Source organism: Leptidea sinapis, chromosome 2 (assembly GCF_905404315.1).
Source record: "Leptidea sinapis chromosome 2, ilLepSina1.1, whole genome shotgun sequence".
In the NCBI taxonomy this organism is placed as follows: domain Eukaryota; kingdom Metazoa; phylum Arthropoda; class Insecta; order Lepidoptera; family Pieridae; genus Leptidea; species Leptidea sinapis.
The window spans coordinates 24053259-24075980 of record NC_066266.1 but is presented as its reverse complement, the minus strand read 5'-3'; the positions used below and the strand labels follow the sequence as shown (position 1 = coordinate 24075980).

The following is a 22722-nucleotide window of genomic DNA, read 5'->3' as shown; positions in this document are numbered from 1 at the left end:
AATGTAATTATGAAATTGACAGTAACTACTTTTTGCTTATTTATTTAAATTATTATGACGATACAAGCTAGTTGGAATAATGAAATAATCTGAAGAAATCTGCAAGAGTGTAGGTACTTCGTCGCCATATTGTATTTACTATTAAGTATTTCAAACTTAAGTAAAATCTCACTACACGTTCCATAATAATTACTTACTAAACTTCAAAAATTAAATCTCAAGTTAGCGCCAACTATAATTTTTTTTAATTTATTTTTTTTACTTTGATACTATCTCTTATGTGTTCGTCCAAAAAAACACCTGTTCGGCCTTAATTACCTTTTAACTGAATTATAAACTTTTTTATCCCACGTTAATTAATTTTTTCCGCGCATGCGCAGTAAATTTCGCCATAAGACTTGTCCACCACAAGACTTGTGATTAAAGGACAATTAAAAACAAATAGAATAGTAGTAATCACACTTTTTTTGTTCTTTTCATAATACAAATTAATTCGATGTTTGGAACACAAAACCTTCACAACGCGTGATAGTAACATCCAGTGTGACCGGAAAATAAACAGGGACATTACGCGAAAAATTGGATAATCCATATTTTAATGGTGTTCTAAGTAGATAATTCACTTTTTTTATGAAAATAAGGGTCGAGATAAGCAGGACGTTCAGCTGATGATAATTGATACGCCCTGCCCATTAAAATGCCGTTCCGCTCAGGATTCTTGAAATACCCAAAAATTCTGAGCGGCACCACAATTGCGCTCGTCACCTTGAGAAATAAGATGTCCAGTCTCATTTGCCGAGTAATTTATTTTAATCTTTACCAACAATTGCCGGAATGAAGTAGTGTGGAACACAATTTGGCTTTGCCCTCCAGATGGCCACGGAACTGGCAATCGCTCGAGATTTCGAGACCCAGTATTCCGATACTAGGCGAGGCTTTAAGGGAAGTGTTGTCGAAGAGCGGAGATACGGCAAATGGGGATTTTTTCAGTGGTGAACGCGCAAACTTGAGTCTTCTGGGGGTTGAATTGGACAAGGTTTACCCCATTCCGCGACCCTCTCGAGAGAGGAATCGATAGAAGACACAAGTTTCTCCCGGCACTGGTCGACGTTTTCCCGAGAGAGACTTGCATGGCCCGTGTCTGCATTGTAGGTGTCCAACATATCATTGATATGCAAAAGAAACAGCGTGGGAGATCGCACACAGCCTTGGAGCACTCCAGCATTCACGGGCAAGGGATTCGAGCAAAAACCGTCGACAATTACTTGTATGCTACGCCCAGTGAAGAAGCTGTAGGTCCACTTGCATAAGCTCTCGGGAAGCCCAAATGATGGAAGTTTTGAGAGGAGCGCCTTGTGCCATACACGATCAAAGGCCTTTGCTATATCCAGGCTAACTGCCAGGCCTTCCCCTTGCTTTCAATAGCCGCCGCCCATATATGCCAGAAGATCACCTGCCGACCGACCATGGCGAAAGCCGTATTGTCGGTCGTTGATCAACTGGTGACCCTCTAGCTATACTAAAAGCTGGCGGCTAATTATGCTCTCCATGATTTAGGAGAGCATAGGAGAGGTAATAGCAATCGGACTGTAGTTTGCCGGATCCGAACTGTCTCCTTTTTTTTGGATCGGATGGAGAAGGGCTGACTTCCATGAGTCAGGGACTACGCCTTTGGAATAAGAGTGCCAGAATAAACGCGTTAGCACCGGCGTCAACTCAGAGGCAAACGTTCTAAGCACGATTGGAGAAATGCCATCCGGCCCGCTCGACTTCCTGACGTCCAACGAAAACAGAGTTCGCCTTACAGCTTTTTGTATGAACTGTACTTCAGGCATAGAGCTCTGACACCGCGGGATGGTCGGCGGTGTTTTTCCGTTGTCGTCAAGAGTCGAGTTGGAGGCGAAAAGAGCGCACAGGAGATCGGCTTTCTCTTTTGCCGTATGGGCCAGGGTGTCATTCCTCATGTGCAACGGCGGCATGGACGGCTGGCTGAAGTTACCAAGAGCAGCTTTCGACAACGACCAGAACTTGCGTGTTCCGGTCGGGTAACTGGAAAGCTGCTCGCCGATTTTGACATCGTGCATTGACTTCGCACGGGCGATTTGCCGCTTAAAAAATCTGGAGCCACGGTTATATTTCCTCTTAAGAACTTTGCAGTTTGGATCCTTTGTGTCCTGCGCCGCAACCCAAGTTCGATAAGCCTGTTTTTTGCAATCAGATGCTGCTTTAACTGACGCATCGAACCAGGGCTGTGATCTGCCACCGATCGGTACTACAGAGCTTGGTATATAAATATCCATGCCCTGCAGTATCACATCGGCTACTGCAACAGCGCAGGCACTAGGGTCATCCGAAGGGAAACAAACCGTGCCCCAAAGGTAGGATCATATTATAGAGTATCGAACACAGAATGACAGAACATATTTACTCTAAAGTGGTTTCGCAGTTCGTATATAGTGATTATATTCTCTTTGTCGCATATTTCTATTATTTTTTAAAGTAAATATAAATTATAATCGTTAGAGTAAAAGTGTTCTGTGATTTTAATCTTATTTCTTTGTAGTGATAACTGATCTGATTCTCTGTTGTAGTTAAAATTTAAATCAAATATATATATCGTCCTTTTCTAGAAAATACTCCCTTGCATTAAAACATAGTTTAAATAAATTCTATATTATTATAAATACATGCAGTGTATTATGACGTATATATATATTAAAAAAAGTAATGTATCGACTATCGAGACAGTGTCCAAACTTCGAAGTACAGAACCACTTCAATTAAATTCTATAGTTCACATAAAAGTCAATACGAATACTGTAAGTAACAAACCTGTCCATATCACTATGTTATTCCCTAGAATAGTGATAAGAGACATTTTTTTTTGGTTCTGTTCGTCCATCTGGACAGGCAAAGGGGTCTAAAGCCCATACAGCCAATATGATAAGAGACAATAATTAGGTAGGTACTGTAACAAGGAGTTCTTATCTGCAAGAACTCATTGTTCTATAGTTGGCCGTCAAGCTAAAGTAAATGAATATTTTATTTTATGTTTAAATATTGACGAGAATGAGAAGACCAAAGAGTATAGAGAAGACTATCGAATTAATAGAATAGAGAATGAAGTGAAGTAATAACGGTAGGCCTTCGGCCTAATATTTTATAATAAATAAATAGTAATATAATTATATAGAGATAATGAAATTAACATTAAAAGAAGTAACGGGAAGAAAAGAATTAAGAGGGAGGACTCGCACACTACAGTACTTACTTTATAGTTCTTATCAATTTAATTATTATCCCGTTTCTGTGCTATGTATGGAAAATGTTGTGTATGATGGCAATTAGGACTAAGGCTGAGATCTATAGAGAAACGTCTAAGAACGATGTTGCTCAGTCTTATATAAAACTTAGCTGAGTGTGATAAAACGCGAACTTGAGTTATGCATTAGGCTGTCTTTGGTTAATCTCAGCATAATATCAGCTGTAAATTGACTATAAAAACGTAATCAAAGATTATGCTATGATAACACTCAGCTAAGTTTAATGTAAGTAAAGTCTAAGTACGCACAGGGCCGTGCATTGGTTTTCAATCAAGGTAGGCACTCACACTAGATCTAACTAGTCGTAGTTGTGCTTTAATCCGACAGCGCTAGGTATTGACGTCTAAATATTGAAGTTGTTGGTGTTTCGTTTATAATTTCAGGACCATTTGGTCAACCTAAAACCTATTATAGTTTATGTCATTCTAAGTTTGGTTTTAAAATAACGGAACCAAATTAAACTCCTGTTTGCTGCTGTTGCCACATGGCATGAGACCACTGTTTAGTACTCTGTTATTTGTTTAGCACACAAGACATTAAACTTAAACAACTTTAACACTAGTGTTATATTTATTTAGGTTCTTAATGAGGAAGGCACTGCCTAATTGCCTATATCCTATGCACACCACTGAGTATGATCTATAGATGTCAGCCTAAGAGACCGAAATAGGTTGTATAGGCTGCCTACAATACAACCTTTTTTAAAGTACATATAAACCAAACATTGCTACAACCCTATCCACTTCTCTGAGACATCTGATTTATTATGACTGTCTATTTTTATATTTGCACCCTAATTTTACCAGAACACAATAATACATATTGTGCACCACAACATGAATCTATAATATGTAAAAAAGGGATATGGAAGGATGAAATCATGTATGGGCACGTAATAGAACACATTGTATTAAACGGCTCACTGAATTTGATAATATTGAATTTATTGTTTGAAAGAAATAAGACTCTATAATAATCTAATACTCTATTGTAATACATTTGCAAGAGCATTTATGATCTTGTATAGTGTCGAATTAACATACATATTGGAAGACACATTGGTATGTGGTTTGTGAGGATCAAACTGGGTGTAAAGAGGTGAGACTGTTCATGACAACAGTTCTACGTATTGTTTTGTTTGTTGATTAGTATTGTGTAGCAGGAGTTGAAATGTAAATGATATTAAAAATGATAGATATTGGATATCTGAGCATAATACTACCATTCTTATTGAGAGCTAATGCATATTTTTTGTGAAATTACAAAAATATGTTTCTAACCTCAAATCAGATAAAAAGCGAAAATGGAAGGGGATACCCTTGATTTTTTATTAAATATGAGCCCAGCTAAGCGGGGCTTCTACTTGTCCTTTTAACTGTATTGAAGTTAGGTTACACTAATTTGAGGTGCCAGGGGACAGAGGATATCTTCCCAAACATCTTCCCTCCCATCCCCTGTCACCCCCCTACGCCTGGGACAGGATACGATTTTACAGAAATATTAATTAAAATTTTCAGATATCTTACCTCTGCCTAAAATTCTTACCGATCAGGAGTTTCTGGTCTCCCATCAGCCGCGTCCCCAGGTGGTGGATAGGGGAACGCCCCCCAGATATGGGAGGCACCGGGGAAATCAAATACCCGGCGTGAACCAAAACCAGCAGGCATGGGCAAGCCTTTAGGAGAATCCCTCCCTGAATCCTGTTCATTAGAACAGAGATCAGGCTGCCCTACGTACTCTGGGGAGGGCGAATCTCGCTGTTACATGAAATCTACGACGTTAACCAAACCTGCTCTACAACAAGTCTTCCATAAAGGACTTATAATAAATAAGACCAGATCAAACTCTTTTAGTGAATCTGCCAACAACAGTCACTATCTGGTCAAAGCCAATCCTCCTATTGATCCCACGGAATCCACAAGCCAAGAAGCTAGCTGGACAGAGTCAACGAACAGAAAAAGGCTAAGAAACAGTCCCGACGCGCAAACTCGTACTCTAAAGCAAACTAAACTAAATTACTGGCTCGTTGCTCCAGTCACAACATCAAACAGATTCGATTTACTCGACGACGAAAGCCAAATCACTGCGAATCCAGCACCTAAACCTATCAGACCACCCCCCATATTTGTGGACAAAGTTAGCAATATGCAACCATTATCAAAAATGTTAGAAGAAGTAGCGAGTAATGACTACGTAATTAAAGTTCTACAAGGTGAACGAGTCAAAATTCAATCAAAATCATCTGATACATACTGCCTCATTTATAAGGAACTCAAAAAAAGGAACACTGAATTCTTTACATACCAGCCCAAACAAAATCGCAGCTTTCGAGTTGTACTAAAGCACATGCACCCGTCTACAGACACCGATGATTTAAAGGCTGCCCTTGAAGAACTAAACCTGTCAAACCTGTCTTGGATGTTCCAGATGTCAAACATCTGAAAAACAAAAAAAACTTCTACATATGTTCTATGTCGATTTACATCCAAACTATAATAACAAAGACATATATAACGTCAAAGTGCTTCTCCATTGTCGGGTAATATTTGAAGCCCCAAGACCAAAACGGGAGATCCCACAATGTTCCAACTGCCAGGAATACGGACACACACACAAATTCTGCCACAGAAGGCCTAGATGTGTCAAATACGCGGCGGCGCACCATACCTCGGATTGTCCCCGAAAAACACGCTCCAGTGACGTAAAATGTGTCCTCTGTGAAGGGAACCACCCGGCCAACTACAAGGGCTGCATAGTATATAAAGAACTCCAGAGAGTTAAATAAAGTGGAGGGCCACTACGCTTGAGAAGGACTCTGGTTTCCGATCAACCTAAACACGATATAATTCATCACGAGCAATACAATATAAAACACAATTCCAAATCATACGCTGCAGCTGCCAAACAAAACCAAGCTACAGCAGTCAATCCAGACAATAATGACCATAATGATGACACACAAAGCATTGCACTTGCCCTTAGAACCCTAAGTGAAACAATGCAAACTCTCATGAGCCAAATGCTAACTATAACCAAAATGTTAGCTGAAATCACGTCTAAGCTGGCTTTTAATGATAAATACAATTAAAATATGTATTTGGAATGCCAACGGCTTATCAAACCACTCAGCAGAGTTAAAAATATTCTTGACGTCTAACGAAATCGACATAATGCTGATATCGGAAACTCATTTTACGTCCAAAAGTCATCTTAACATTAACGGCTATACCTTATACAATTCTAACCACCCAGTCGGCAAAGCTCATGGTGGAACTGCCATACTTATTAGATCTAAAATCAAACACCATATGCATGAAAATATATCTAAAAACTACATACAGGCTACCAGTATCGTTGTGAACGACTGGTCTAGTGACTTTGTGATTTCAGCAATTTACGTTCCTCCGAGATACTCTATAAAAGATATCGATTTTGATGAATTTTTCTCGTCTCTGGGCAGTCGCTTCATTGCGGGAGGTGACTACAATGCTAAACATACCTTCTGGGGCTCTAGATTGATACTGCCACGAGGCAGAGAACTCTTTAAATGTATACAAACAAATAAACTAGATGTAGTGTCAACAGGACAGCCTACATATTGGCCAACTGACCCTAAAAAGATACCGGATTTAATTGACTTTTGTGTTGTAAATGGTATCCTGAAAATTAACATATCTTGCTCTAGTTGTTTAGACTTATCATCTGACCACTCCCCAATCATTCTAGAACTACGTACCAATGCTGTAGAAAAACTACTTAAATGCACACTCCACAATAATAAAACTAACTGGCCACTTTTTCGAGGACTAATAGACAATACTTTTCAAAAATCCATCATCCTGAAATCAGCAAGTGATATCACAGCTGCTGTCGAATTTTTTAACGCTAGTATACAAGACACCGCCTGGACGGCAACTCCTAAAAATAATATCACCAAGCCAGCAACACAGGTTGACAAATCCACCATGGACAAAATTTCTGAAAAACGAAAGGCAAGGAAGCAATGGCAGCAAAGTAGATGCCCCATAGCACGCAAAAAATTAAACCACATGATAAGAGTTGTGAAACGATCTCTGGATGATGACCGCAACAGAGATTTCGAAAATTACCTAAGTACCTTGGACTCCACTGCGTCCACAAATTACTCTCTATGGAGAGCCACAAGAAAATTGAAACAATCGTCTATTACATCACACCCCCTAAGAAATAATAAAGGGAACTGGGCACGCACAGATGAGGAAAAAGCCAGGATCTTTTCACAACATTTAGCAAGTGTCTTCAAGCCTCACCCATATGAAGGAACCCCCGAGCACGAGAAAAGAGTCACTGACTATCTCAATACGCCTACAATAAACAACACCAATAAATCAGTTACTTTTCAAAAATTTACTAAAAAAGAAGTTTTCAGAACAATCAACAAAGCTAACTGTAAAAAATCCCCGGGATATGACTTAATAACAAACAAAATTCTTCAAGAACTCCCTGACTCTGGACTGACATTCCTCACCTCAATGTTCAATGCTATAGTAAGACTGAATTTCTTCCCACCTCAATGGAAAGTTGCAAAAATCATAATGATCCTGAAGCCGGACAAACCACCGGAAGAAGCAAAGTCTTACAGACCAATAAGTCTACTACCGATCCCTTCAAAAATTTTTGAATCTCTGCTCCTTCAACGTATGCTATTATAAAGGATAAGAAACTTATCCCAGACCACCAATTTGGGTTCCGCAATAAACATGCCACAGTCGACCAAGTTCACAGATTAACTGAAAAAAATTATGAAATCTCTTGAAGATAATGCATACTGCAATAGCGCTTTCCTTGACATATCTCAAACCTTCGACCGAGTATGGCACCAAGGTCTCCGCTACAAAATTAAGACTTCCTTTCCTGATTCTATCTATAAAGTCCTCCAGTCATACATTGAAGACAGACATTTTCTCGTGCAAAGTGGCGAAGCTTTATCAAACTTACATAGCATCCAAGCCGGTGTCCCGCAGGGAAGTGTGCTCGGGCCTACACTCTACGTGCTTTATACTTCAGATTTACCTACTCCTGAACATGTAACAACTGGCACTATCGCCGATGATACCGCCATTATGGTTTCACACAATGATCCAACGGTTGCATCCTACTATCTGCAAAGTGGTCTGAATGAGATATCATCCTGGCTCAGAAATTGGAGAATCAAGGCTAACGAATCCAAATCAGTGAATGTGACTTTTACCCATAAAAGAGCTACATGTCCTCCCGTTCAATTAAATAATGTAACAATCCCTCAAGCGGAGCATGTGCGTTATCTTGGCCTACACCTAGACAAACGTCTCACATGGTAAAAACATCTTCACTAAAAGGAAACAATTAGGCATCGAACTAAGCAAACTGCATTGGCTTATTGGACGTAAGTCACAGCTTTCACTTGAAAACAAGGTACTGCTTTACAAGGCAATTCTTAAACCGATCTGGACATACAGTATACAGCTATGGGGTACCGCATCACATTCAAATATTGAAATAATCCAACGATTTCAGAATAAAACACTACACCTTCTGGAATTTGTTCGGTACGTTCAAGCAATCTCGATCCATAAATTGTATCACCGTTACTAAACAAAGATAGGATAAGAGTCACATAGTATAGTGCGATGGTCTATACTTAAGAAGAGGTGAATGCGATATAATATTTTGAGCCGGTTAAAAACTCTCCGACTCTGTCCGATCACATGTTTCTCAAAATTAAAGTCATCGTCCATTACCACTCCTAGATTACGTGCTTTGGTCACGCGATCTTTTTTGTGTACCTATAACTTTTACATTAGGCTGCGAAGCAACGATTTTATCTATTTGAAATTTAGACCCCAAAATCATATATTTTGTTTTACGTAGGTTTAATACTAAAGTTTTAGTCTTGGACCACACATGAATGCGCTTCAGATACCTATTCAATTTATTTACTGTGTCGGTAGTGTTTTCTGGTTGAAATGAAATGTATAGCATATGTCGTCTGCATACGTGTAAAAACTACATTGCTCTATTCGTATAGAACATACGGCGTCAGTATATATAATGAACAGCAAAGGTCCCAAAATTCAGCCCTGTGGAATTCCTTTGCTTAATTGGATTGGCTCTGACAGCAATGGGTATCCATTATCATCTCGAAGCTGAACACGCTGAATACGGCCACTGAGATACCATTTCACTGTCGCAGGTTTGACACCATAAACGCTCATTTTTGAGAAAAATAAAGAAATGTTGATAGATTCAAGGCGCACGAAAAGTCAAGCACCATGACAGACCCTTGGCCATGATCACGAGCACACAAGTAATTGTCGAAAATGTCTATGAGAGCTGTAGAAGTTCTGCGATCATTCCTAAAGCCTGACTGATGAACCGGTAGGAGGTTTCAAAAATGTCATAGCAATGGCGACGCAAATATTATGTTATGTACGTAATGATGAATCCTCGAAAAACACCAATATTATAGAATATCTCACAGCAATATAAGCTCACGTACCTAGGCTGCTGCTGCTCAGATCCCATTCAAACAGGAAGTTGGGATATATCTCGTTTCCAGGTGGTTCTTCACGTGGCTGCCGACCAGCGAACCTTAGGTGCTATTATATCCACCAGTGGAATAGTTGAAACACCAAAAATCAGCACTCCACTATAACGTCTACTGAAGCACAGATGCAGGTGTATTTATTTCACGGAATTCTTCAAGTCTTCTTGAAATAAGAATTTTTAAAAGTGAAGTCGATGAACAAAAGAGGGAATGTTTTTAGTTTTACTGGCAATGTTTTTAGACAATCCTCAATAAAGTCTCGATATACGTCTATGGGCGCTGCGTGGATAGATATTGGTGCGAGGATTCCAGATAGAAGTAAAATTATTTAAACAATTTAATATATTCTTTTTCTTTTTTGCTTTCAAAAGAAACATGAAAATCGTAAGTGTAAACAAATACAAACATTCAATATTATACTAAATTATTCAATATTATATTAATTAAATACATAAAATAATTTCTTACAAAGAATACGAAGAAGCAAATATCTGGAATTCAAGTCTAAGAAAACTAAATAAAGTTGCCATAAGACAAAACGCACTAAATTTATCAGAATCAACTAAGCTATAACATATTTCAACAATTACATGTTCTAATATGTTTTTGTAATGTTCGGGGTTATTAAAAAAAAGTCGAGCGTTCCTCACCAGAACTTTATTGTGACTGTCCAGTGACCTGTCATATGTACAACTTCAGTTCACTTATAAACGATATGTCAGCTATTATATATTTAAATATAATAATATATTTTATCTTACAGTTAGAAGCATGCATGAAGCACAATATAAACAGAAACAAAAAATATGTATAATGAAACAATACTATCAAACTAGTGATTTGAAGTATAATATTAGAATACATACCGGTGAAAAGCCATATTCTTGTAAGGAATGTGGTAAGAACTTCAGTCAATCTGGTAATTTGAAGATACACAACAGAATACACAGTGGTTAAAAGTCATATTCTTGTAAAGAATGTGGTAAGTGTTTTAGCCGCAAGCAAAATTTAAACGCACACAATGTAATACACACTGATGAAAAGCCGTATTCTTGTATGGTGTGTGGTAGAAGCTTTAAACAAATAATTTATTTAAAATCACACCAGAGAATACATACTGGTGAAAAGCCATATTCTTGTAAGCAATGTAGTAAAAGCTTTCATCGATGTGGAGAATTGAAGATACACAACAGAATACACAGTGGTGAAAAGCCCATATTCTTGTAAAGAATATCTAGCTTTCATCACCTGTCACGATGTCAAATACAGCATTTGAGTCAACGCTGTTGAACTTATCTAACATTTGGCGAAACCAGTCCATGCGAAGGTGTGTCTGGTCGTCTGTTAAAGTATGGGGAATCCATCTGGTACAAAGCTTCCTGACGCCTTAATGTTCGTGTAATATTTTTTGAACTTGTCTTATTCCAACGCCTAGGCTTGCCCGTATCTGCTGATAGGTCACTCTCTTATCTTCCACTGTCATGCGTCGCACAGCACTTATGTTATCTACAGTAGTCACTGTTAAAGGACGTCCCTGACGCGGATCATCATTGAGATTGCTACATCCACGCTAAAACCCGTTAAACCAATTGTAAATAGTGGCACGAGGTGGGGCTTCATTAAGAAATGCTAATCGCAGCCTATCATAGCTTTGTTGTTGAGTAAGCCCACAACGAAAGTCATAATAAATCATTGGCCGAAAATTTTCTCGCGTTTGGTTCATTTTCACGGGTAACAAGAGTTTCAGATTTGCCGCCAATTCACAAAAATTACAAATGAATGCAATATACTACATTAGATTACCAAAGAGTTCTAAAATTGAAATTCAAAAAAACTTTTCATAAGCAATGTTTGTAACTGGCCAGTTCTAAACATTTTCAGTGTTACCCACGTATATTATTATACTAATGTGTTCTCTAAATAACAATGTGTTCTCTAAAAATTTCGTCTTTGTAAAAAATTTTAATAGTTAAATTTTTATTTGAAATTAAAATTTTGTTGTAATTAAGTTTCACTTCAAGTAGAACTTCACGCTAGTAGGGAATATCTTCTACTTACTCGTGGCCGCGCGCTAAACCTGCACGGTGCAACGCTAGTAGGGAAGATGTTCTACTTACTAGCGACGGCGCGCTGAACCTGCACGATACAACGCTAGTAGGGAAGATTTTCTACTTACTAGCGGCCGCGTGCTAGAACGCTAGTAGGGAAGATGTTCTACCTATTAATAATTGTTTCGGACGCATTATTTGACATGGGTATAGTATCATCTATATCAAGGCTTGATGGTGCGAAAACAGAGTGGAAGAAGTTAGAAAGAAGAAGGCATATTTCCTGGGGGTCTTTTGTAGTAATATTATCATATATGATCCTGTCAGGTATTTGCGAGCTTGATTTTAGGTTTAAATCTTCAAAAGTAATTTATATTTTCACGAATATTATGATCAACCATTGTGATACATTTTTTAGAAACAGTTTTAAATCTTGGTCTGTAGATATTAAAAATATTCTTATCAGCTATGTTTTGGTATTTTTCCACCTTATCCAAGCACTTGTTTTATTTTTAATTGCAGTAAATCCATTCTAATGTTGGTAAATTAAAATCGCCGATGATAGTCATATTGGTGATGTCGGGGTCAAGTAAGTATTACAATAAAAACAGAAAAAATCATAGCAGTGATTCTAACTTAATTAATAATTAGAATTCACCTAACACCTACATATCATGAAAATCTTCATCATCATATCAATTATCAGTCGGTAGGCGACCACTGCTCGAAAAAGGTCTCCCCCTACAGGTCCGCACGATATCTTAATATTAATCACAGAATCCTGTGTTCAAAATAGCTTCCTTTTGATTCACTAAAATCATATAGGGTACTATGATAATTACAACAATAACTTTGTAAAGTATGGTAGGTCAGTCCAACTAGACCAGCTCGTTCATTGGAATGGGTGGTAGTTTTTGACTTTGAATAAGTGATGTCACATCCTATTTTGAATAAAAATATTTGAATTCCAGAAATTCAGAACTTTCCGATCACGTTTGCACACTTCTCAGAGTGATTTCATATTTCCAAGCCTTTTTATCACTTATTTCCTCAACCAGACAGCCTCTGCACCTGAAAAAAAAAACTTGTAGTTGTCTGTTACCTTGAATGTCATATACTTGCTCTAGGTATGTTGAATGTGATGTCATTTGGTGATGACTGATGAGCAGTGAGCTGTCTATTTAGTGACTTATAACTGATTTATTGTAAAAAAAACTGTTTATTTTAGGAACATACCAATAAATTGCGCTAAAATAGTTAAAATTTCAAGATTGTCTTCAAATATAAATGGAGACCTATTAATTTAGCTAGACTATTTGTGTGCGGCTTACATCATCAAGATGGAGAATGACAAATATATCAAAAAGGAAGACAATTATAAACAAGGTAATTTCAGAATGTTTTCAATATTGTCACTTGTTTCAACATCCAGACAAATTCTTAAATTTCAATCAAATTTGATTTGATGTAAATTAGCTGACAGTTAGCTGTTTTATTGATTTATTTATTAGGTTTATTTACAATCACTTACAATAATACACACAAATATAAAAAGTAGAACTAAAAACTAGGAACTAAATGTAGTCATTACTTACAAATAAACACAGCATGCACAGAAATAATTAATTTTAGGTATTATGTAGAATAAGTTACGAAATAAACATTTTTTTTAATAAATGAGTAGGTTACATAGTTATAAACAGTTACATTCATTTTTCAATTATAACATTATTAAACATTACCAATGATGCAGCAAATGGTCTTGCGGAATTTGGCAAATATGTATGTATATCAGCTACGCTATAAGAATTTAAAATTTTACTTAATCATGGGACTGAGGAATTGGTACCTAGGATTGTTCAACAGAGTGGAGTAATAGGCTTATGTGGAATTCTTACTGGTCCAACTCTTAGACTAAATTTATTTAGCAATTTGCGGCAGCCGCTCAATAGTTTATAAGTAAACAGAAGATCCAGAAGTTCTATATGTTCATCCAAAGTGGTCATTTTAAAGATGGCCAGCCTTTGCAAGAAGAAATTTTAAGGCTTTACTGGCACTAAAAGCCACATGGCACACAAATCACTTCTGAATATGATCCAGACCAGTTCCTCCAAGATACTAGACAGAAATAAAGGAGCTTTTTTATTTTTAAGCTTTAATTTTTTTTATATATATATGTATTTATCTCCCTATTGAGTTTTTTAATTGTGTCCATCACTTAAGAACTTGAAAGACATTTCAGTATTTGGGCATAAGTCTGGATGTCAGTCAATAATAACTGACTATTTAATTTATTTTTTGGATGTAAAGGATTCATACAGGCACTGGATGCTATGTAATAATCAACATTGCCTATAAACTCTATTTTAATAACAGAAGATTTACAAGAACATTTCTGATCTTGTGAAGTGTAGAATTTACATACATATTGGAAAACACATTGGTTGGCTTGTGAGGATCAAACTGGGTATACAGTGGTGAGACTGTTCAGTGACAACAGTCACAACAACAACAACTACCTATTGTTCCACAGATTCTTATAATCTATATATATAAAAATGAATTGCTGTTCCTTAGTCTCGCTAAAACTCGAGAATGGCTGGACCGATTTGGCTAATTTTGGTCTGTAATTATTTGTGGAAGTCCAGAGAAGGTTTAAAAGGTGAATAAATAGGAAAATGCTGCTTAATTAAATAAAAACAACAAATTTGTTTTTACTTTGATGTGTCCATACATAATTTCTATGAGAGAATTTATGGACACACAGTGTGACAGTTCTGCTGTGAAACAATTTCATTACGACAGCAGGGTGTATATTTTACGAAGTAATTTTTGATGTTATGATATATTACTGACAGATTCATATAAAAACATTATTTTATTTATTATATACAGAACAACGTCGATTGGGTCAGCTAGTATATAAATAAAAATATAAAATATTGGGTTGGATTTACTATTGTGTTGCAGAAGTTGAGATGTAAATGATATTAAAAGTGGTAGATTATTTCAAGAGAAAATAAGGGACAAGAGGAGCTGGACGTTCAGCTGATGGTAATTGATACACCCTGCCCATTACAATTCAGTGCCACTCAGGATTCTTAAAAAATAACAAATTTCTGATCAGCACTACAATTGCGCTCATCACCTTGAGACATAAGATGTTAAGTATCATTTGCTCAGTAATTTCACTAACTATGGCACCCTTAGACTGAAACACACTAATGCTTCTCGGCAGAAATAGGCGCCGTTCTGGTACCAATAATCTAGCCGGCATCCTGTACAAAGTAGCCTCCCACTGGTATGATTTTGGATCTCTGATAATAATGCATATTTTCTCTCTCTCTCTCACATCCAGGGTGCCGTTTTCGATATATTATTGTTTGTTTGCTTTTATAACAACCCATAAAATGTGCTTAGAAGAAAGTTTGTGTACTTAGTTATTGTGGGTGTGTATAAGATGCTATAATAACTTAGAATGTAAAAGTGATCGAAGCGATCTTCATACTTGAGACATACCCCTACATGGACAGGTTATGTGGAAGGGGATCCCTTTATGTGTTTTTTTTTAATATGAGCCTTCAAAGCAACTCTTATCTGTTTTGAGGTTAGGTTACATTAATTGGTTATCAAGAGAATGATGCATTACCTTTTCATGGGAGTGGTGCCAGGGGAGAGAGGACATCTTCCCTACCATCCTCCCTCCCTTCCCCTGTCACCCTATGCCTGCGACATGATACTAAGATTTTACACAAATATTAATTTAAATTTTCAGCTATCTTGCCTCTGCCTAATTTTCCTACAGAGGTGGAATCTCCAATGAATATAATGTCATCGTCTGACATACAAGACAAGTTATTTATCAAAGAAGAATGTAAAGACGAAATAGATGTAGTAGAGCATGAGTTACCAGGTAATGACTTTACAATCATATTTTGTTTAGTACAATCTCCTTTTATCTGAAATCAGTAAAATATTTTATAATATTACTTTTGCTGAGTGACAGTAGACAGCTGTCAATCAGTATTTATATAATATATTCTTAAATAAATTGTAACCTAAATATATATACTATGACATTACATGAATGTTGTGATGTCAACAGAATGTTGTGATATGGCAGGGTTAGTGTTTAGAATAATGATCATAACATTTGAAGTATCGTTGCCCTTCGATAACACTCCCCTGTTCGACTTGATTCATGCTTGTTGCAGGAGAATGTGGGTGGCGGTGATCGCTTATCATCAGGTGACCCGTACGCTCGTTGTTCCTCCTCTTCCACAAAAAAAAAATCAAGTACCACAGGTGAGTCTTCAGTTATTCATTGATATTTAAAATTACAGGCTGGACTACAGAGTGGCATTTAGATATGATGCCACAAGAACAATCAGAATGTGATGTATCAGTCAACCAGCTCAGTAGTAAACAGGTCAATGTAAACTTTGTGAGGTTGGAGAATAAGAATGGTGAGATTATGGTGTAATTTTTTTTTCTTTTTGTATTCTGTGTCTTGGCAATATGTCTTTCAACAATGATCCATTAAGCTGTCTGCAAATGATTGTATTTTATTGCGTTATGATTAGGAGAGGCTTTTCCGATGAGAAGTCTCTCAATTCTTGTCAACAAATCTTGCTGCCAATCCTTGAATACTGTGGTGCTTCAGCCTAGTGAATTTAAGGCCCTGAAGTTGAAAAGCAAGTTTGTTTATATGACTGTTATGTCTAAACTGGTAGCTCTTACTGTACTTTTCTATTTCTTGCTTAATGGTTTCCAGTTTTATGTCTGCGTACATCAGTTTGTTGTTAACATGCCAAGGAATATTAAGCATGTTTCTGATTGTTTTTCTTTGTACTTCTCCAGTATTTCTATGTTACTTGTGTTTGCCGATTCCCAGAGCTGAATTCCATATGTCCAAATAGGTTATAGAATGGCTTTGTAATAGTAATTTTTTAGTAAAACTAAATCTCAGCACAGGAAAATATTGATTCAAAATGCTGATATATATTCTATGTGTAAGTGTACAATATATATCGGTATTATATATTATAAACACAGATAAAAGATTTGCTGTATGTTAAGTTTCATGCAGCATTGTTCATGGTTACCATGTTTTAAAAATACAATTGAAGAACATTCATAAATCAGAAAAAGTTAATAATCTTGAAATAGATAAAATAATTTCTTGCCAAGAACACGAAGAAGCAAATATCTGGAATTCTATTCTAAGAAAACTGAATGATGTTGCCATTAGACAAATCTCACTTAATCACAATCAGCTATGCTATATTATACATTTTCCAATAATTACATGTGTAATATGTTTTTGTAATGTTCGGGGGTTATTAAATAAAAGTCGAACGTACCACACCAGAGGGCCTACCATCAACTTTCGTCAAATTATAAACCATTAAGCCCTTTTTTGTACTTAGTAGTTTGTAATAGTAATCTAAATAAATATATTTCTTTGAATTACAAATCAAATGTTTGCTTAGTTGTTTTCGTAAAAATTACGAGTTTTTTTTATATTAAATGGCTCCGTCGACTGAATGTGGACGTTTCGGCCACCGTCAAGGTGGAGAGATTTATTATTTTAATTTAGCTGATTGAAGTATATGAAGAGCTGTTTTGTTTTTGTCAACTGAAGAATAGGCAACAAGAGTTGATACGGTTAGTAATAAAAACCCATAATATTAATTACCTTGTAAGTGGGAATATGTGCCTAATAGAAGCGTTGAAAGTATGGAGGATATAAATTACAATTGAATATTATTGCGGGAAATAAATTTATAAAGAATCTTTATGAAAGGGGAATGGCATAAAGTAAGAAGAAAAGGGATGTTCATGGGGCGAGGGATATCCTTCGGTAGAAGGTCATATAAAGAAATTGACAATTTAGGGCAATAGAAAAAAATATGTTCAAGTAGTACCTTCCTCAAGGCCACATTCATATATAGAATGGTCCCTTACCCGGATCTTGGCCAAAAATACTCGGGAACAGACAAATCCCAAGCGAAGTCGTATGATGACAGAAGTGAAAAATATATTTTGTTTTTTTTTAGGAAAGAACCAGGGCTTAGGGGGGATAAAGGGTTAAGATAGAACCATAGAATTTAGCTTTAGAAATAACGAGTTATGATTTATGAACGCTAATTGATTTGACAGGAGCACAGAGTACATTTTTTTATTCGTTCTTGCGAACTGGCTATAGCCCGGCCCTTACTGCCTCGTCCTTAGTATTTTCATTTCGGGTTTTTATTTTAAGTATTTTGTTTTACAAAAAAGTCCAATAAAGTATTCTCATCTCATCTTTCATCAATAAAATTTTCCTTTTCTGTATGTTTACTCTATTTTTTAAGTTATTAACAACACGATTCAGTAGCAACTTTTTTACCGCTCACTTTGACACAGGTTTAGGTTGAAATATTACCTCATGGTACGAACGAATGAACGAACAAAATCAGTTTGCGATTCAATTAAATTAAAATTTAAATAATATAATAATTAATTATAATAATAATTTAATTAATAATATAATATAATTAATAATAATTAAATTAAATTAATAATAAATTAATTAATAATAATAACAAATTTTTGACATTCAATTGACATCATTGCGATTTAATCAGTTGATTTGACGTCAACCTAAATTAGATAGCTCTAATCACGTCGTGGTGCGAAATAGCAAAGCAGTTCATTTTAGGTTGTCAATTGAATCGCTATAAGAGTTCATGGTAGGCCCGCTGAGCTATATTGTGGGTGTACAGTGACCTGTCGCATGTACAAATTCAATTCACTTATTAACTATACCTAGTGTTGGCATAAATACTGAAACAAAGAAAAAAAAATGTTTTCTATAGTAACATTTATCACTTTTACAGTGAGTTAGTTTAATACATTAATATAAAACAATTTAAAATATAACCAGCTTATTCGAAGTGGTCTCTATTGGCTGCAATACAGTCCTTTAAACGTTGAGATCAGTTGTCAATAAAAGCACGCACTCTTTCGATGGGAAAATTCTTCACTGCCGATCGTACGGATTGTTTTAGGAACTCCAAATTATCATGGCGTTTAGAGCAAACCGTACTCTCTAAAACTGACCATAAATCATATTCCAGTGGATTAAGAAAGAGACTAGGCGACGGCCAGTCTTCACTTCTGATTAAGTCCGAAACGTTCGTTTCCAATCAAGACTGTGTTGACCGAGATTTATGATCCGGTGCCGAGTCTTGCTGGAAGGACCATTCTTGGTTATTGACCATCACTGAAGTCGGACAGTGCCCACGTTTCACTCTTCCGACTAATTGGGAAGCTTCCTTAGCGCTTTGAGCATAAATATGGTCATTTTGTTTGTTTAAATGTTGCTCTGTGACCTCCCTTTGCATACCGCTTCAGTAGCTGTTTCGCTTTTACCACCCTATTATATTTTAAATTATCAGTTAAAAAATGACCAGTATGTCTTTTATAGGCTGTAAGTCCTAAGTCATCTTTTAAAATACGAGACATGGTTCTAGGAGCTATCTTCATTTCCCGCGATAAAATTTTTGCTTTCGGACCGGATTTATTCGAATTCTTTCCCTTACTGCTTTAACCACCTTTTTCGTACGAACTCAACGTGGACGGCCAGATCTTTTTCTGTCACAAACAGAGGTCATACCTATTAATAGCCCGATACACAAATATTTTACTAATACCAAACGTATAGAGAGTTTTACAAATTGCATTTGACTCCATATCTACTTTGTGTAAGTTTTAATGTAATCGCAGCGATTCGATTCTCTTTTTACCCCGCTCCATTATAATATCGCAAAATACTGTACATTGCATTGGCGCCAAATTGAGGAAACTCAATGAACAATCATATAAAAATGATAGTTTCCAAATTCAAATGTAATATTTTGTTGTTTTTTTAATTGTAACAATATTTATGGTCAGACTAAGTACTACAACATACCAATTATAGATACTTACAACCTATGAATATAAATCTACCTATATTATAGGAATAGAAAAGTAATATATTTTATCTTACAGTTGGAGCAAGCATCAAGCACGATATAAACATAAACAAAAAAAATTGTATAATGAAACAATACTATAAAACTAGAGATATAAAGTCAAATAATAGAATACATACTGGTGAAAAGTTTTATTCTTGTAAAGAATGTGGAAAGAGCTTCAATAGATCTGATGTTTTCCAGAGACACAATAGAATGCATACTGGTGAAAAGCCATATTGTTGTAAAGTATGTGATAAGAGCTTCAATCGATCTGATGATTTGAAGAGACACTATACAATACATACTGGTGAGAAGCCATATTCTTGTAAAGAGTGTGGTAAGAGCTTCAGTCAATCTCGTGGTTTGAAGATACACAATAGAATACATACTGGTGAAATGCCATATTCTTGTGATGCGTGTGGTAAGAGCTTCCATAGATCTGATGATTTAACCATACACAATAGAATACACAGTGGTGAAAGGCCATATTCTTGTAATGTTTGCGGTAAGAGTTTCAGACTTATACAAAATTTAAAGGTACATAACAGAAAACATACTGGTGTAAAGCCATATTCTTGTAAAGAATGTGGTAACAGCTTCAATCAATCTGGTGAATTGAAGATACACAACAGAAAACACAGTGGAGAAAAGCCATATTCTTGTAACGAATGTGGGAAGAGTTTCAGAGTTAAGCAAAATTTAGAGATACACAATAGAATACACACTAATGAAAAGCCGTATTCTTGTAAAGAATGTGGTAAGAGCTTCAGTCAAATTAGTCATTTACAATCACACCATAAAATACATACTGGTGAAAAGCCATATTCTTGTAAAGAATGTGCTAAGAGCTACAATCGATCTGATGATTTGAAGAGACACAATAGAGTGCATACTGGTGAAAGGCCATATTCTTGTGATGAATGCGGTATGGGTTTCAGGCTAAAGCAGCATTTAAAGGCACACAACAGAAAACATACTAGTGAAAAGCCATATTCTTGTAATGAATGTAGTAAGAGCTTCTATAGATCTGGCGATTTGAAGATACACAATAGAATACACACTGGTGAAAAGCCATATTCTTGTAGTGAATGCGGTAAGAGTTTCAGGCTTAAGCAAAATTTAAAGGTACATAATAGATTACACACTGATGAAAAGCCATATTCTTGTAATATTTGTGGTAAAGCCTTTAATCAAAATGGCCAACTGCAGTCACACCATAGAATTCAATCAATTACCGGCTGTGGTTCTCCGAACAGATACGACTTAGGGACGTTCAAGAAAAGAGCATAACCAACCTTAAGGGCCGGCAATGCATCTCTTGACACATGTTGCGGATGACCATGGGCGGTTGTCTCACCTCTCCCCATCCCGTGAGCCTCTTGCCCGTTTGCCCCCTCTTATATATATATAAAAAAAAACGTAATATTACCTCTGATAAGAACCGTTTAATAATACTGTACATCAAGTCATAAAATCGTGCAGATACTCCGCGTTACACGACTTCACAGAATGACTGCGTGCGGGATACTATTCTTAATTCTAATTAAATAAAACTTTTAACTATTGGACAAAATGTAAGCTTTTTTGGCATTGGTGTGTAATTTCTAAATATGTAAATAATTTTTACATTAAGAATTGTAATTGGCTAAAAGTTATAAGGATTTTGTAAATAGTGTACCTAAATCGAAAAATATATTCCACATATTATTCAAGAATCGTCAGCAGTTGTTTTATTTAACCATCAAACGCTTTGTCCCTAAAAACATAATATATTGAGTAGAGTAGGTATTAAACACATTATATTGAATTTTATATGAAAAAAATAACGGGTTGCACTCCGGGAGTGCAGGCAGAAGTGAAAACTTAAAATTAATTTTGTGCATTTCTGAATATTTTGGAATGGTTACGGAATAATTTCAAACGAATTGCTTTATTTATCAGTATAAAAGTACTAGCATTTATGTGGTTAAAAACAATATTCATTCATTACGTATATAACAATAAAAAATTAACACTTCAGAACTATTACAATTATTTTTCATAAAAAATGTCTCCCTGAAAAATAATCTTTCATCCATAATTTCAATGTCTTACGAGTTTTCAAGGTCACGTGTCCTAACGCGATTTTAACATTTTATCCCCATCACCAAGAAGTGTTCAGTGCCGCGAAAGAAGTTTTTAGTGTAGATCTGTCATGTCATCGAGCTTGCGTATAGTTTTTGTTATTTTATTGTTTTGAAATCTATTTGGTGTGAGATATCTACAGATGCCTTTCAACTTATAAAAGTTAAGGCCATGATTGGGTGCTGTGTGTCTGGTTGTCAAACCCGTAGTGAATGTAAAAGTCCAGGAGCTAGCTTCCACACGTAAGTATTGCTTTTCGCCTAACGTTTTCAATATAATTTGTGACAAGCTCATATCAAATAAATTTAGTATGAAATATTCTTTCCAAGAGTAATGATTTTTGATCCATAGTCACCTATTTTCAGTAAATTTGTCGTTATAAAAAAAATAACATAAAACAGTGACGACCAAAATGTTGCCATAACATATAGTTTTACCCAAGTTATAGGGTTATTAAGGGGTTATATAAGTATTAGGGTAGATTCATTTTAAACCTTATTTTATTCAATTTTATTAAAAATAACATAGAGCAGGTATTTATTATTAGTATTAATAATTGAGTGAAGCAAAACTGAGCGGAGCTCCCACCGGGTGACTCCAATTGATTTCTGTGTTAAATTGTTTCTCGGCCATTGTTGGAAAAATTTTTGAACTCTGAA

At 36.0% G+C, this 22722-nt stretch overlaps 2 protein-coding genes across 2 annotated transcripts in view; both read left to right on the top strand.

Moving 5' to 3' along the window:
- The first annotated feature begins 4920 nt into the window (after positions 1 to 4920).
- Positions 4921 to 5765, top strand: LOC126973896 (uncharacterized). The gene has a single exon (XM_050821267.1). It carries the CDS (start codon positions 4989 to 4991, stop codon positions 5763 to 5765), a length of 777 nt encoding a protein of 258 aa, XP_050677224.1. The 5' UTR covers positions 4921 to 4988.
- A 12820-nt stretch (positions 5766 to 18585) lies between these two features.
- The window catches only part of LOC126973880 (zinc finger protein 271-like), a 37418-nt gene continuing 33281 nt past the window's right edge, over positions 18586 to 22722 (top strand). Inside the window, exon 1 of the mRNA XM_050821243.1 lies at positions 18586 to 21179. Within this exon, the coding sequence (XP_050677200.1) occupies positions 20024 to 21179 (1156 nt within the window). The 5' untranslated portion in view covers positions 18586 to 20023. The remainder of the gene's footprint in view (positions 21180 to 22722) is intronic.

What these genes read in the sequence shown, in the direction of transcription:
- LOC126973896 (XM_050821267.1), top strand. Translation starts at nt 4,989, where the DNA reads ATGGGCAAGCCTTTAGGAGAATCCCTCCCTGAATCCTGTTCATTAGAA.